This window comes from Capra hircus, chromosome 14, assembly GCF_001704415.2.
Source record: "Capra hircus breed San Clemente chromosome 14, ASM170441v1, whole genome shotgun sequence".
Lineage (NCBI taxonomy): Eukaryota > Metazoa > Chordata > Mammalia > Artiodactyla > Bovidae > Capra > Capra hircus.
The window spans coordinates 24211542-24224744 of NC_030821.1; the positions used below are offsets into that span (position 1 = coordinate 24211542).

A 13203-nucleotide genomic window follows, 5' to 3' on the forward strand; every position below is an offset into this window, starting at 1 on the left:
ATGATTTCACTCATCCATTCATTCAACAGATACAATACTTGAGTGCCTACTATGTGCTGGGCCTTGTTCTAAGCAGTGAAGGGAGTCCCTGTCCTTGTTGAATGCCACTAGGGGACTGAAAGTTTCTCAGTCGTGTCTGACTCTTTGCGACCCCCTGGACTCATCAGAAACCTATCAGGCTCCTCTGTCCATGGAATTCTTCAAGCAAGAATAAGAATACTGGAGTATTCTTGCTTGGAGTGGGTTGCCATTTCCTTCTCCAGGGGATCTCCGCGACCCAGGATCAAGCCCTGGTCTCCTGCATTGACAGCTGGATTCTTTACCATCTGAGCCACCAGGGAAGCCCAACAATAGCAACCCCAAATAGATTTAAATTTTTTTGGCCACGACATATGGCATGTGGAACTTCCCTGACCAGACAGATAATAAATAAGACATTTTAATCAAATGTCAAAGATTAGAACTAAAGAGAGGAAAGATGATAGCATTCCAAAATATCAAAGTCATAACTAATCTTATTGAGAAAGTAAAATGGGGAGAACTCAGTGACTTACCATGTTCTCTCAACTTTGATCCTGTAACAGATGAGTAGGAAGGGTATGTTAACCAAGAAAAAAGGGTGGCATAAAACTATGAAGAGTGTCAGAAAGGGTAAAACCCAGAGTGAGTTTTCTGAAACACTAAAAGAACCAGCCAACTAGCATCATTCTATGAAAAAGGAAGTCCTAAAATAAAGGAAAATAAGAAGGAAGTGTGAGGCTCTCATCCTGAGGAAGATGTACATTGCTGAACTATTAACAGACAGAACAACTGCCCCTATTTTGCTTTGCTTTTCTCAATTAAGAATGAATGTGCAAAAAAAAAAAATGAATGTGCCAGACTTCCCTGGCAGTCCAGTGGTTAAGACTCTGTGCTGTCAATGCAGGGGCCATGGGTTTGATCCGTTTGGGGAACTGGGATCCCACATACAGTGCAGCCCTTGCCCCTGCAAAAAACGAATGAATGAGCTACATGTCGATTTAATTCTTAGTCTAGACAGGGGAACCTAGAAGGGTAGAGGAAAGTTTTCTTCCTTCCCAACAAAGCACCGATCATATGTCAGGCCCGTGTCAAATGTCATGAACTTATACTGTTTTCATTAGACACTAGGTCACCTTTGCTATCCCAGTGTGATGACAGCTGAGGAAACTATCTCGGCGGTGTTTACTGAGTTCTTTAAGAATATTAATCAGGAATTACTAGAAGCAGAAGTTCGTCTATCTGGTTTAGCACTTACTTGGTGCCTTGTGAGGGCACCACATCTGTTGAATGATTGAATCAGTTCACAAACCTCTGGGCATTTTTTTTTTTTAAATGAATGAACTACTAGAAAATACAAAACAAAAACTGTGACATGGAAATTTAGGCAAAGGTAGATGAGGATATAGTGAAAGACCCCTTACATCCACTTTGCATGACTTGTAACCTCTTTGTCCAGAAAACTGGGTTATGAGGATATTTTGATACGCAGTCATAGAGCCTTTGGTAGTGATATGCTGAGAATGATAGAGAACTTGTAAAATTACCCTCCCTTTTATAACAAGCAAACCTCAAAACATAGATAGTGGCTTAAATACAAGTTTATTTCTTGTTCACGTCTGAAACTGATGTTCCTCATTGGTGGGTGGCTCCCCTCAAAGAGAAGATCCAGGGACCCAGCTTCCTTATATCTCATGGCCATCTTTAACAAGTGGCTTCTCGTGTCTTTGTGTTCATCTGCTTCCAGGCTGTGAAAGGAAAGGACCATGGAGGGTCATCAGTGGGATGCCCTTATGGGCCAGGCCTGGAAGAAGCACACATCACTTTCGCAATCCTTCCATTGGCTAATACTCAGTCACTTGGGCACCGAGATCAAAAGAAAGCTCGGAAGAATAATCAGATTTGTTGACAGATAACCAGTCTCTATCTGGGTAGTAGGAGATCTGCCAGAAAAGTGTAATTAGATGAAGAATTCAGATTTCAAAAGATGGGGCTAAAGTGGAGTTGAAGGATACAGAAACAACAAAGTTCGTTTGAAGCCCATTGGGAAGGGAAAAACAGTGATCACTTGGAGTCTGGACCTCATCTTCTAAATAGAAAAGCATTTAACAGTTACATGACACAGATGACAAATGAAAACTGGGCGATGGCCTCAGGTAGTGTATTCATACTTCAGATACGTGTGTCTAGTGAGTGGTAATCACAGCAACTGAAGGCACTTTCTTGTGTTTGTGCCCTGGGATTTCACCCAAGTCCCAAATATTTTTGTGAACGACTTAGAGATAAATTTGTAGTTGGCTCAGGGAAAGAGATAATGGAATGATACTTCCGTGAAATAATCAAGAGTAGTTTCAAAATGATCTCAGCAACCTAGAATACAGGTGAGCAGAATTTTTCCGAAAACAGCATGGGAATACATCTGGGGGCTTTTGGGTCATAACGTCTCAGTCACAACTAGTCATCTCTGCTGTTGTAACATAAAAGCTGTTATGGACAATACATACATGAACTGTGTGGCTGTGTTCGAGTAAAGCTGCATTGATAAAAACAGGTATCAGGCTCAATTTGATCCACGAGCCACACTTTGCTGAACCCTGATCTAGAAGTATATAGACTGAACTCTGAAGACAATAAATCTTAATTTGTTTACTTAAGGCCAAGGGACAGTGAGTCTAATAGTATGGGTCTGAACAGTCAAAATAAAGCTGCTGCTGCTCTAAGTCTCTTCAGTCGTGTCGGACTCTGTGCGACCCCACAGATGGCAGCCCACCAGGCTCCGCCATCCCTGGGATTCTCCAGGCAACAACACTGGAGTGGGCTGCCATTTCCTTCTCCAATGCATGAAAGTGAAAAGTGAAAGTAAAGTTGCTCAGTAAGTGTCCGACTCTTTGTGACCCCATGGACTGCAGCCTACCAGGCTCCTCCGTCCATGGGATTTTCCAGGCAAGAGTACTGGAGTGGGTTGCCATTCAAGGTATTATTTGTTCTTATTTTATACATAAGAAAGCTGCATCTCAAAAGTAAATAGTTTGACCTAGTTTTCACATTGGAAAACAGTTGATGGGCAATCCTACCACTTTAACAAATGTTTGGGTGAATTGAGAGTCACAATTAATTGCTCAGGTCAGAGAAGGAGAACTTCATGTGGCAGCACTCACTGTAGGAAAGCCCTGGGTTCTTCTGGCTCTGTTCTTACCCAAGCGTGTGACCTTGAGAGACTTGCTTGACTTCTCTGGGCCTTAGCTAACAAATCTATGACGATAAGAGACGAAACTAGATTAACACCAAGGTCTCTTTCAGGTCTGACAAGGTTGTTATTACTAAATTCAGGGCAGCGTGTGAAAGAGAATTGAGACGTCCTCTTTATAGCTCTAAAAGCAATTATTTTCAAACTTTTTTTAATATAGTTTTACCTAAAACCAATATATAAACATAAAAATGGCATGTTATGATCATACATGAGCTTCCCTGGTGGTTCAGACAGGAAAGACTCTGCCTGCAATGCGGGAGACCTGGGTTCAATCCCTGGGTCACGAAGATCCCCTGGAGAAGGAAATGGCAACCCGCTCCAGTATTCTAGCCTGGAAAATCCCCATGGACAGAGGAGCCTGAGGGCTGTAGTCCATGGAGTCACCAAGAGTCAGACACAACTGAGCGACTAAGCATACACACACAAGATCATGCATATGGTTTACAAGTTCAAATTTGTAATATTTTCTGATCATAAAAACATTTATTGAGAGAATTGGGCTGATATGGATGAAACTAAAGTTTTAAACTGGGAGTGATGGATGATTGATGGGCTCTTTTTTGCATGACTACCTCACCATTCGGGCTTCACAAGGTGGCACTAGTGGTAAAGAACTGGCTTGTTGGTGCAGGAGGCATAAGATACATGGGTTCGATTCCTAGGTTGGGAAGAGCCCTTGGAGGAGGGCATGGCAATCCACTCCAGAATTGTTGCCTAGATAATCCCATGGACAGAGGAGCCTGGCGGGCTGCAGTCCATGGGATTGCACAGAATCAGACGTGACTTGGCACACACATACCTCACCATTCTACTCATTATGCTTGGTTTGTTTGCTTGCTTTTGGTTGTAAAATGTTAAGAAAGTCCTTATTCATATACATTATTTAAATGGTAAATTAATACATAATCTTGGAACCTGAGAATTCTTGTCAGAATATAAAAATGGCAAGAAAGGCCTGAAAAACAGATACGTGAACTTGACAACGTAAATCAGGTAGTGTTTTGTATATTAACTTGGAAGGTATGATAAAAATTAGTGTAAATTAAGCATTTACAAACCCTTATATCAGTCAAGTTGGCTAAGCTTATGCTATGGTGCCAAATGAACCCCTAAACTTCAGTGGCTTACTGTAGCAGTGTTTATTTCTTGATTTATTTCTCACTCATATTACATGTCCAATTCAGGTTGAAGTTGGGGGGAGGGACTCTGATCTGCATAGTTTCTGGATCTAGGTTGTTGGAGATGGTGCCACCATCTCACCACATGCCAGCTAAAGCAGGTAGTATCCTTGGTTGCCGAGGCAGGGGCAGAGGCATGTGGAGTGTAGAAAATTGAGTCCTTTAAACAGTGGCTGTTTCTTTACACATGTGAGTATAAAACATGTCACTTCCGCTCAGTGGCTCAGTATTTGTTAAAATTAGTCTTGTAGTCCTATAAAGAAGTAAATGTGTGATTTGTATGAACTAAATATGCAAAACACTTGAAGAACTATAATATAAGGAGCAGATCTCAAACATGGCTCATAATCAAAAAATGAGGTTCCTGAGACACACCCTACAATCCTGGAATCAGGTTCTCTGGGGTATAGTTGGGATATCTGAATTTTAAAAAATGTTCCACAGCTGATTCTCATTATCAGCAGGATTCTACTGCTGTGAAGAGGAGGTTTTGTTTTTAAAAAAAAAATTTTTTTTTAATTAGAAGAAAGGCAACAGTTAGATCTGTAGATTTGAGATTATCCAGCTGCAGTGTTGGAGGTGATTAAATAGGGGAGAAACCAAAAGCTGAGAGGTTTCATGTCACACAACATGTAGGGTTTAATGAGCAAACATAAATGCATGCAGTTATGTATCATGCAATGTGTAGTAGGACCACCTCAGTCTGAGAGTCTTAACAAAGCTATTGTACATTTCTTTGTGTGTTTTAAGAATCTTTTCTCCACCTCTTCCTTCCTTTATCCCAGAAAACTAGTAGAGTAGGCACAGAGTGGCTTCTAACCAGTCTTTGTTGACTTCATTCATTAAATGCTTTTTGTGCCTGTGTTGGTTATAGAGCCTGCTCAGCACCCATAGAAGGCCCAGGGTAGGGAGTAGGGTAGGTGGCCATAGTCTGCTCCTTTTTTGCATTTTTCTAATCCCTTAAAAAAAAATACAAAGCAGAGATAGGGAAATTATTTCTAATATAGTCTAAACTAAAACAACTAATAACATACAAATATAAAAGTTTGTAAGAGACTACTATGAAAAATTTTACATACCAACAAATGAGATAACTTAGGAAAAACAGGTAAATTTCTAGAAAACTTTAACCTAAAACTGAATCATAATGTATCAGAAAATCTTAAGAGAGCAATAATGTAAGAGGTTTGGACCCATAATAAAAAACCTCCCCAAAAAGAAAGGTCCAGGACAGATGATTTCACTGGTGAATTCTACCAAACATTTAAAGAAACATTAACATTAGTCCTTCTTGAACTCTTACACAAAATTGAAGAGGATGGGATTCTCTTAAATTCATTTTATGAGGCCAGCATTACCCTAATATTAAAGCCAGATAAGGACTCTACAAGAAAAGAAAACTACAGGACAATACCTCTGATGAATATAGATGCAAATTTTTTTAACAAAATACTAGTAAACAGAATTCAGCAGCACAGTAAAAGGATCATACACTACAATCAAGTGGGACTTATTACTAGAATGGAAAAATGGTTCAACATATGCAACTCAATAAATCTTATACACTACATCAGTACAGTGAAGAATAAACCTTATATGATCATCTCAATAGATGAAGAAAAGGCATTTGACAAAACTCAATATCCTTCCATGACAAAAACTCCCAATAAATTGGGTATATACCCCTTAAAACGGAGAAGGCAATGGCAACCCACTCCAGTACTCTTGCCTGGAAAATCCCATGGGCGGAGGAGCCTGGTAGGCCGTAGTCCATGGGGTCTCGAGGAGTCGGACACGACTGAGCGACTTCACTTTCACTTTTCACTTTCATGCATTGGAGAAGGAAATGGCAGCCCACTCCAGTGTTCTTGCCTGGAGAATCCCAGAAAGGGGGGAGCCTGGTGGGCTACCGTCTGTGGGGTCACACAGAGTCGGACACGACGGAAGCGACTTAGCAGCAGCAGCAGCAGCTGCAGCATACCCCTTAAAATAAGGGGTATATATATGATAAGACACAGCTAAAATCACACTCAGCAATGAAAGGTTGAAAGCTTTTCCTCTAAGATCAGGAAGAAAACAAGGATGCCCACTGTCACCACTCTTATTGAACATAGTACTGGCAGTTTCAGCCAGAGCACTGAGGCAAGACAAAGAAATAAAAAGCAGCCAAATTGGAAAGGAAGAAGTGAAGTTACAGATGATATGACATTGTACACAGAAAATCTTAAAACGACTCCAATAAAAGTACTGCTAGAAATAATAAACAGATTTCATAAAGTTGTAGGATACAAATCGACAGAGAAAATCACTTGTATTCATATATACTAAAAATGAACTATTTGAAAAAGAAAGAACATCATCTCATTCACAATAGCATCAGAAACAATAAAATACTTAGGAATAAATTTAGCCAAGGTGGTGAAAGACCTCTACTTTGAAAACTACAAGACACTGACAAAAGAAGTTGAAAAAGACATAAATAAATGGAAAGGTAGCCTATGTTCATGGATTGTAATATTGTTAAAAGTGTCTATACTACCCAAAGTGTTCTATATATTCAGTGCAATCCCTATCAAAGTTCCAATGGAATTTTTCATAGAAATAGGACAGACAGTGCTAAAATTCATATGGAGCTACAGAAGACCCCAAACCACCAAAGCACCTGAGAAAGAGGAACAAAACTGATGCACATCACACTTCCTGATTTCAAATTTATTACAAAGTCATAGTAATCAAAACAGTGGATACTGATGAACCTATGCAGGGCAGGAATAGAGGTGCAGATGTAGAGCACAGACTTGTGGACATAGTGGAGGAGGGAGAGGGCGGGACGAACTGAGAGCGCAGCATTGATACACATACAGTACCATGTGCAGAATAAACAGCCGCGGGGAGCAGCAGTGTAGCACAGGGAGCTCAGCTCACTGCTCTGTGAGGACCTAGAGGGCTAGGATGGGGGGCCGGGGCCAGGATGATTTAAGAGGGAGGGGATATATGTACACTTACAGCTTCCAAGGTGGCTCAGTGGTAAAGAATACACCTGCTGATACAGGTGACGCAGGAGACACAGGTTCGATCCCTGAGTCAGGAAGATCCTCTGGAGTAGGAAATGGCAACCTACTCCAGTATTCTTACCTGGAGAATTCCATGGAAAGAGGAATCTGGTGGGCTGTAGTCAGGGGGTCACAAAGAGTTAGATAGAACTGAGTGACTGAGCAAGCACCCAGAGCTGATTCATGTTGTGCAGCAGAAACCAACACAACATTGTAAAGCAGTTATCCTCCAATTAAAAAAAAAAGGTGGAATACTGGCATAGAAAAGACACATATGGTATATTCATATACCAGTGAAACACAATCAAGAACCCAGAAATAAAAATAAACCATGCATATACCATCAACTAATATTTGACAGGGGAGCCAAGAATAAATGTTGCTGGGGAAACTGGGTGGTCACATGCAAAAGAATGAAATTCTACATCTATTGTACAAAATATACAAAAATTAACTTGAAGCAAATTAAAAATTCAGATGTGAGACCTAAAACCATAAAACTTCTAAAAAAAAAACGGAGGGAAAATGTTTCTTGACACTGACCTTGGCAGTGAACTTTTGGATATGACACCAAAAGCACAGGCAACAAAAATGAAAATAACCCAGAGGGACTGCATCACAGAAAAGAAATAATCAACAAAATAAAAAGCCAACCTAAGAAATGGGAGAAAATTATTTGCAGACCACTTATCTGAAAGGGGTTAATATCCAAAATATATATGGAACTTGTAAAACTCAATAGCAAAAAACCAACAGTTGAATTAAAAACTGGGCAGAAGATCTGAATAGACACTTTTCCAAAGAAGACATACAAATGGGCAACAGTTACATGAAACCATCCTCAACATCACTAGTCAGCTGCTGCTGCTAAGTCGCTTCAGTCGTGTCCGACTCTGTGCGACCCCATAGACGGCAGCCCACCAGGCTCCTCCGTCCCCGGGATTCTCCAGGCAAGAATACTGGAGTGGGTTGCCATTTCTCTCTCCAATCAGTAGTCAGCAGGGAAATGCAAATCAAAACCACAATATGATCACTTCACACCTATTAAAATAGCTGTTATCAAAAAGGTAGGAGATAAATTTAGCAAGGATGTGGTGAAAAGGGAACCTTCATGAACTGTTGGTGTGGATACACTGGTACAGCCACTAGGGAAAATAATATGGAGGTTCCACAAAAAATTAGAAATAGACCTACCATAGGATCCATCAATCCCACTACTGGGTATGTATCCGTGGGAAATGAAATCATTATCTCAAAGAGATATCTGCATCCGCATGTTCACTGCAGCCTTATTCACAATAGCTAAGACCTGGGTACAACCTAAATATCCATCACTGGATAAATGGATAAAGATGATGAGGTTTAGATGCACCATGAAATATTATTCAGCCATGAAAATGAAACACCATTTGCAATAACATGGATGGAATTTAAGGGCATTATGCTGACTAAAATGTCAGACAAAGACAGGTCATGTACTGTATGATCTCACATGCTCAGTCGTTTCCGACTCTTTGTGACCCGGTGGACTAAATGTAGCCTACCAGGCTGCTTTGTCCATGGGATTCTCCAGGCAAGAATACTGGAGTGGGTTGCCATTTTCTTCTCAAGGGGATCTTCCAGACCCAGGGATCGAACTCGGGTCTCCTGCATTGCAGGCAGATGCTTTAATCTCTGAGCCACAGGGAAGCCAGGGTCTGAAGGATGTGGAAAATGGTGAGATGTTGGTCAAATGGTATATATTTCCAAATTTTTTCTTTTTTACTGCATGGGATTTCTCTAGTTGCAGTGAGCAGGGGCTACTTTCTAGTTGTAGTGCATGGGCTTCTCATTGTGGTGGCTTCTCTTGTTGCTGAGCACAGACTCTAGGGTGCTCAGGCTTCAGTAGTTGCAGTACGTGGGCTCAGTAGTTGCACTCCCGGGCTCCAGAGCACAGGCTCAATAATTGTGGTGCAGGGGCTTATTTGCTCCAAGGCCTGTTGGATCTTCCCAGATTCAGGGATTGAACCCATTGGCTCCTGCATTGGCAGGCAGGTTTCTTTACCACTGAGCCACCAGGGAAGCCCCCACATTTCCAATTTTAAGTTGAATAACTTGTGAGGGATCTTTCATATAACATGGTGACTGTAGTTAACAATATTGTATTATATAGCTGAAGAGAGTTGCTAAGAGAGTAACCCTTAAATGTTCTCTTAGCAACTATACCAAGAAGGTAATTATATGAGTTTATGGAAATGTTAATTAACCCAACTGTGGTAATCATTTTGCAATATTTACTATATATACTCCTATTAAATTAACACATTGTATACCTTAAACTTAGACTATGTTATTAAAAAAAAAATCCAGCAATTCAACCTCAGGTATAGAGAGAAATGAGAATATATGTCCATAAAAAAATTTATACATAGATGTTCTTAGCAACATTACTCATAATAACTAAAAAGTGGGAATAACCCAAATGTCCATCAACTTATAAATGGATAAATATCTATTCCTATAAGATATTATTTGGCAATAAAAAGAAATGACTTATTAATACATGTTATAACATGAATAAGCCTCAGAAACATTAGGCTAATTGAAAGAAGTCAAACACCAAAGACCAGATATTGTATGATTCAGTTCATGTGAAATGTTTATAAAAGGCAAATCCATTGAGACAGAAAGTAGATTAGTTGTTGTCTATGCCTGTGGTGAAAATGGAGAGTACTACAAAGGATAAGAAGTTTCTTTGGGAGGTAATTTTTGTTATTGTTCAGTCAGTAAGTTGTATCCATGATAGAAATGTTCAAAAATCAGATTTGGGATGGTTTAACAACTGTCTAAATATACTAACAACCAGTGAAGTGTACACGTTTAACACATGAATTATATGGTTTGTAAAATCGTATGTCAGTAAAGTTATTTTAAAAATAAGGCAAAGGGTTGCTGGAGGAGTCAGGCATGGTATATAAGGAAGGCCATTTTTTGTTGTTGTTTTTTTTAAAGCTTGAGAGGAACATATGTGGATGATACAGGTAGGATAAGGAGGAAGGAACCAGAGTGGAGAGAGAAAAAATAGTAAAGCACAAAGGAATAATAAGGCTGGCAAGTCATAGACAATAACACACTAAGGTCAAGAATTAATTTGGAGGAGAGGCATGGACAAGAGCAAGGACTTCCTTTCTTCTGAGGCAATATATGGAGATGAGCTTGCTGTAGATTACAAAGAAAAGGGGAAGAAAAGTGAGTGTTTATATTTCATGGCCTATGATTTTGAGTCATATAGAAGACCAAGTAACATGTTTGAGTAATGAATTTGGTAACTTCAGGAGAATAGTGACAGCTCAGACAACAAATGTGAAGAATTAAAAAGGAAAGCTGATGAAATGAATAAATGGATTTTAGAGACATAAGGGCTTGGCTGAGTTTAAATAAAAACTTGTAAAGCACTTAATCATCAAAGTTTCTATCCGGAGCTCTAGGTTTCTATGAAACTGAAGCAGGAAAAAAAAAAAAAAGGTTAGCTGCTTGTAAACCAGTGTTTGAACTGGTAGAGAACAGGTTCTTGCTAAGGTTAGAAGTAAAGTTCAGATTTTATCAGGTTTAAAAAACTCAACCACTGTTGTGCATATGATTATTCCAAAATAAATAGCAGATGTGAAGATGTAATATGTATTTTATAAAAATAAAATAATTTCAGTTTAGTTAATCAGGATTAGAGTTAAGTCATTGAAATTCAATTTTTAAAGCTTACTGAGCCTAATTTTTGGAAGTGGTGCTAAGCTTAGTGCTTCCTTATCAAATGGAAATCTCAGAAAAACTGGAAGCCACTTACTACTCTACCAGATGGGTTCCTAGGAGGTACAAAAGGAAGTCCAGAGCAGTGTTTTCCCAAGCACCACATCTGAACACATGGATGGTTGCTGGATATTCACATGCCTGCGTCCTTGCTCAGAAACACTGTGAATTACACTTTGCGGTGTATGCAGTGTAGCCCAGACATTCTATACATTTAACCAAGTATAAAAGTAATGCTGCTGTTAGAATGGTGAAGTCTGTTCAACCTGTTAAGCTGAAAATGGTGACAGTAAGGAAAAGACCAGTCAAATAATTGAAAAGGGGGCAGGGGTGGGCGGCCCAGAGGATAATCTTCAATGGTTTTAGCAAAACACTTAAGTTCCTGAAAGATGTTTTCTGGACTCCACTGTTAGGTATGATTAGCTCTCCAACTTTCTAATTTAAACCTTTTCTTCAAATACATTAATAAATTGGTAATTCCAAGAAAGTTTTATTTAATGCATGGGAAAAAATAAGAGTCTCCCAAGTGGCTTCAGTCGTGTCCTACTCTTTGCAACTCTATGGACGGTATGTAGCCCACCAGACTCCTCTGTCCATGGGATTTTCCAGGCAAGAATACTGGAGTGAGTTGCCCTGCCCTCTTTCAGGGGATCAAACCTGCTTCTTTTCTGTCTCCTGCATTGGCAGGCGGATTCTTTACCACTAGCGCCACCTGGGAAGCCCACTTCGTTAAAGATCCTTCAAACGGACGTAAAAGGAAGAGAATAACCAGCTCTCATAGGAGTCAAAATTGGGTACTAAATGCCCGTCAAATGTCACTGCTGTTTCTCTCCTTAAAGGATAAAGGTGCACATGAAAGCCCTAATTACCTTGCCTTACAGGACCAGTCATGGAATGTCAAACTCTTTTAACATCAGTTCCTAATGCCACAGAGAACTTCGAACGAGACGATTGATGCTTTATTTTACGAAGATGGTTTCCTTAGGAAGCATCTTAATCTGGGCTGTTTTGTGTTAACTACGACCTTAAAACTAGTCTCTCCTTCCTCTCACCCACTCGGCCTCCTTCCCCCAAAATTTCAAACTGCAAAAAGTTTCCTGTGCATTCGTGCCCCTCCCCCCCCACACACTGAAACTTCTTGACGGACAGAAACTTTTGGACGCTGCCCTCCCAGGGCCCAAGCTTTGCGCAAAACCCAGCAAAGCCTCCCCAGGGCCACCCTGACGCCCCTGTCGGCCCTCGGGTCGGGAAACGCCCTCCCTAGCCTTCCCCCAGCGGCCTGAAAGTCCGGTCGGGTCGGCCCGGGGAGGGCGGGGCAGGGCGGGGCGGGCCGGCTCCACTGGGGACAGGCCCGGGGGGGGGTGGGAAGCGGACAGGCCCCGCCGGGCTTGCTAAAAGGCCGCCGCTTTTCGGCGCGGCCTCTGTTCCAGGAAGTATGTGTCTACTTTCCAAGCTAAGTTTGGCCCCGAATGGCGTTAAGAAGCAACGGCAAAAACTTTTCAAAAACTTTCGGCCCGCTCCTGCTCCCCCGCCGCAGGGTTCCCTGATGGTCGCCCCCGGGCCAAGCGGCTGCCGTCCCCCTCCCCGCCTCCCGGGAGGCGTGAGGAGCCGCCGCCGCCGCCCCCGCTGTCGGGTGGGACGCGCGGGCGGGCGCGCACCGAGTGGCGGCCGTCGCAGCAGAAACCGTCGGCCTCCTCCTGGGTTCCTGCCCGCCGTGGCAGGATGGACTACCTGACCACGTTCACGGGGAAGAGCGGGCGCCTTCTGCGGGGCACAGCCAACCGCCTGTGGGGCTTCGGGGGTGGCGGCGAAGCCCGTCAGGTGCGCTTCGAGGATTACCTGAGGGAGCCCGCCCAGGGGGACCCCGGGTGCGGGTCCCCGCCCCACCGGCCCCCGGCGCCGTCCAGCCCGGAGGGACCCG

General features: G+C 41.8%; 1 protein-coding gene across 6 annotated transcripts in view; it reads left to right on the forward strand.

Moving 5' to 3' along the window:
* OXR1 (oxidation resistance 1) overlaps window positions 1-13203 on the forward strand; it is a 461155-nt gene that overhangs the window by 358053 nt on the left and 89899 nt on the right. The window contains exon 1 of one of the 6 annotated variants that reach the window (XM_018058342.1): window positions 12700-13203. The exons of 3 other annotated variants lie outside the window; for them this stretch is intronic. In XM_018058342.1, the coding sequence (XP_017913831.1) occupies window positions 13005-13203 (199 nt within the window). In that variant the 5' untranslated portion in view covers window positions 12700-13004. Of the gene's footprint in view, window positions 1-12699 lie in introns of those variants that run through there. 2 more of the 6 variants (XM_018058340.1, XM_018058344.1) reach the window with 2 other exon arrangements.